Genomic DNA, 4,336 nt, shown 5'->3' with positions numbered 1-4,336 from the left:
ATATATATACATACATACATACATGATGGGCTTCTTTCAGTTTCCATCTACCAAATCCACTCACAAGGCTAGGCTTTGGTTGGCCCAAGGCTATAGTAGAAGACACTTGCTCAAGGTCCCACCCTTTGAGGCTGAACCAGGAACCATGTGGTTGGGAAGCAAGCTTCTTACCACACATCCACACCTGCACCTGGTCGTTTTGTTTGATTAACAAACCCTTCAAGGTGGTGCCTCAGCATGGCCACGTTCAAAATGACTGAACAAGTAAAAGATGAAAGATAAAATATAGCTTGGTCACTGGAAGAGGAGCATCACCCCTGACACTGTTGTAGAGTGGGTGTGTCTCTTAGACTGGTGACAGTAAGAGAAAAGGTAGTAAGAAACCACAATTCTTAGGTTTATTCCCAGACTACCAAGATCTTGTGTGAAAGTTTACTAAAGCATGGCCTTTGATAAATACACCTGAAGGTACCTTGTGGTGTTGAGACATGTACTGGTATAATCAAATCACTTGAAGAATTTGAAGAAAAGTTCCAAGATGAAAACAAAGTTTAGATTGCTTACATTTAAGAAAATTTCTTAAAATAATTGTAATTTTGTTTTGTCTGATTTTTCTTTCCAGGAAATTAGATGCAAGTGATCGTGAGAAAAAGCTTCAAGAAATGATGGCTGACGCTAAATGGCGCTCTGATATCCGAGCACATAATGTCAAAGTTTATGAGAAAGAATGTGAGCTAGATGAGAAGAATACTCACAAAGGAAGCAGTTCGGATTTTCTAAAGTAAGCCATTTTTTATTATTTGTCAAGTTGCCTTATTTGGCAGTTCTATCATTTATAGAACTGCTTTATCTGCTGGTTCTATTCATTATTTGTAGAATTACTTTATTTGGTTGTTCTATTAATTATTTGTAAAGTTGCCTTATTTGGTGGTTGCATTAATTATTTGTAGAATTGCCTCATTTGTTATTTCTATTAATTATTTACTGAGTTACCTTGTTTGGCAGTTCTATAGTTATGTGTAGTGCAGCCTTAGCTTCTGTCCCAATCACTTTTTCCATTGAGCAATAAAAATGTAATAAATTCTGTTTTTGCAGGCACCTTGATCTTTAAAATATATTCTTGTATGTGGGAACATTATTGCTTAGGCTGCTAACAACACTAGTTTGTTGCTAACCATATTTTGCTCCTTTAAGTGCTAACTTTACTAACTTGTTCAGTTGTTAATCCCATCAAAACTCTGTTTCCCTGTAAAGAAAATTATTTCATTGTTTGCTAATGTTACTTCTCTGGTTGCTAATCCTATTAACACTACTTATCTTTTCAGTTGCTAACCTGCTTACTTGTTCAGTTGATAATCCTATTAAAACCCAACTGTTTCTTTAGTTGCTAACCTGGCTACATATTCAGTTTATAATCCCAATATAAGCCCTACTTTTTCAGTTGTTAATCTGGTTACTCATTTAGTTAATAATCTCATTAAAGACCCTACTATTTCTTCAGTTGCTAACCTTCTCTGTTAACAACATTGTCTTGTTTAGTTGCTAAAGTTTATTACATCTAATGTTGTTAATCCCATTAACAATGTCTCTATCTCTTTTACAGTCCCATGATGTCACAACATGCCTCTCAGAGCAGTGTTGAAGAGAGAATCCGGAGGAATAAATACAACATCCAGAGAACTAAATCACAGTTAAATGCTAACTTTACAAAGAGATAAAAAAAAAAATAAAAGAAAAAAACTTGTAAATAAAATACATGCTGTCATCATCCTTAACCTAGTTACAATTCTTTGTCCAGAGTTCAAATCCTGCTAAAGTCTGTTTTATCTTTCATATCTCCTGTGGTCAATAAAATAAAATGCCAGTTAAATACTATTGAAGATAGGTAAATAAAATTGACTCTTATACTTCCTCTAAATCTCTGACCTTTTTTCCTCCTCCTCTGTTTTCCATGCTGGTATGGGTTGGAGAGTTTGACAGGATTTGATGTGTTCACTGATTATTATGGTTTCTACAGCTGAATGCCTTTCCTAATGCCAACCATTTAACCGTGTGGACTGGGTGCTCTTTTTTGTGCCACTTCGCTATTGAGGGCACCATGCAGCTTGCAGAGCTACAAACCCTAGGAAGTGGAAGTCAACTTCGTTCTAGGGGACAGTAGGGATTAGACTGAGAAGTATAGGGTGGTGAGTGGTGGCAGTAGTGCAGTTTCTGTGAGTAACAGTTATTGTTATAAATGGTGCAGGTTAAGAAACTTGTGGTTAAGAAGCTTGCTTCTCAGCCATGTGGTCTTGGGTTCAGTCCTACTATGTGGAACCATGGGTAAGTTTCTTTTACTATGGTCCTTAGATAACCAAAGCCTTGTGAGTTGATTTGGTAGATGGTAACTGAAAGAAGCCTATTGTATAAATATATGTGTGTGTGTATGAGTACCTTTGTCTAGACATTATGTGATGGATGTAAATGAACATCACCATCATACGAGAGGTGTCGTTTGTTTCTAGTCTTCCATGAAAAACATGTCTTGCCATGGGGGAATATTACCTTGCCTGGAAATGGGCGAGGGTTGGTGACAGCATTCAGCTGTAGAAGACCTGCCTTAATAAATTCCATCTGACCCTTGCAAGCATGGAGAAGAGATTGTTAAACTGTGACGGCAGCAACAGTAGTGGTGGCAAGGAGGTGGAGGAAATGCTAAAGAGGAAATGCTTAATAGCATTTCTTCTGGTTCTTTACAATCTGAGTTTATATACTGCAGAATTCAACTTAGCTTTCATCATTTGGGGATTGATAAAATAGAATATTAATCAGGTGCTAGGGGTGAATGTAATCAACTGCCTCCTCCTCCTCCTAAACTTGTTGGCCTTTAAAGCGTTATTATAAATGAAAGAAAGGCAGAGAGATATCAGAATTGGTTAAGTGTTGGATGTTATGCCTTCAGTAATTTAGCTACGTATCTTTGCATTCTGAGTTCAAAATCCAACTGTAGATGACTTTCCCTTTCAAATTTTTAATTGATAAAAAAAAAAAAGAAAAAAAAATCAAATCACTGGAAGGTTGGTTTTAGGCCAACAGGTCTTGGGGTCTGATGAAATGCCATAAAGTTAAACCCTTTATGGACAGATAACCCCATAAACTGGCCTTCACCAGTAATAAATATAGACTGCTCTACTCCTTAGAGTGTGCTTGTCTGGATTTATATTTTTCTTAGCATGTAAGAAGTCCTGTCAAGGGTTTTCTCTCCGTGTATAAATCTTTATACACACTTATAAAAAATATTTTACGTTTTGACTTTTATTACACATGCGAACTATTGGTAATAAATTATTTTAATTTTTTACCCTTATGCAGTAAAATTTACCAATTCTTAGGATATATAGTGCACAATTTATATTTATTTACTGATGTGCTATTCTTACTCCACTTGCACACTAAGTTTGAATCCATAATATATAAAAATGGAGCTGTCTTGCACATTTGTTTGCCTCGTGTTTTTGGTACATATTACAGCTACACAATTATGCATTCTTTTAGTGATCCTACTGATGAGCTACAGATACCAAATTAATTTATTTGGTCATTAATAGCAAAACTCGAGTATAGGGTTAACTAATTTTTTCACTGTAGTGCCTATTAGCAGCATGCTTTAAGAATTCCTTTTTTTTTCGTGGTTTGGGTTTAACTGCCCTTTTTAGCATGTAAGAAGTCCTGTCAAGGGTTTTCTCAACATATATAAATTTTTATACACTCTGATATGCATATATATACGTGTGTGTGTGTGTGTGTGTGTATATATATATGTATATATATATATGGTAATCTTCCAGTTTAGGGCGGTAAAAAAGTAAATAAAAATATACAAGGGAAATAACTTAACGTCTTACTAGTATTATCCGTACTACTCTGAAATGTTTTTTTTTAGCTGTTTATAAAAAAATCACACACGTGATTTGATTGAAGTTAACTGTTTATCTATAAATCACACACGTGATTGAATATCATAGTACCGGCTGAGAGATCAAAAATGCCTCGTGGAAGACCGGCTGCACAACAACTTATTGTTCCTGAAAATGAAATACTCACTCGTCAATTAATCATATTAGAAGAATATTAGTGAATTATGCAGCAGTTCAAGACACAAGATGTTGGAATGGTGTGCGCGCGGTCGGCTTATTAGGAATTAGCTTACCTGCGAGGATTGTTTAGTACCATGCGGACTTGTTAAAAAAACCAAAAAAAAAAAAACAGCTAAAAAAACACATTCCAGAGTTGTACGGATAATACTAGTAAGACGTTAAATTATTTCCCTTGTATATTTTTATTTACTTTTTTTACC

General features: G+C 35.3%; 1 protein-coding gene across 3 annotated transcripts in view; it reads left to right on the top strand.

Moving 5' to 3' along the window:
* Positions 1–1,770, top strand: part of LOC106876181 (pre-mRNA-splicing factor CWC25 homolog) — a 23,138-nt gene extending 21,368 nt beyond the window's left edge. For all 3 annotated transcript variants that reach the window (XM_014924638.2, XM_014924623.2, XM_014924631.2), the window contains exons 9-10: positions 623–781; positions 1,604–1,770. In XM_014924638.2, coding sequence (XP_014780124.1) covers positions 623–781; positions 1,604–1,718 — 274 coding nt within the window. In that variant the 3' untranslated portion in view covers positions 1,719–1,770. The remainder of the gene's footprint in view (positions 1–622; positions 782–1,603) is intronic.
* The last annotated feature ends 2,566 nt before the right edge of the window (positions 1,771–4,336 follow it).

The sequence above is a fragment of the Octopus bimaculoides genome, chromosome 8, assembly GCF_001194135.2.
Source record: "Octopus bimaculoides isolate UCB-OBI-ISO-001 chromosome 8, ASM119413v2, whole genome shotgun sequence".
Taxonomy (NCBI): Eukaryota; Metazoa; Mollusca; class Cephalopoda; order Octopoda; family Octopodidae; genus Octopus; species Octopus bimaculoides.
The sequence above is the reverse complement of the archived record's forward strand: the minus strand, read 5'-3'. Positions and strand labels throughout refer to the sequence as shown.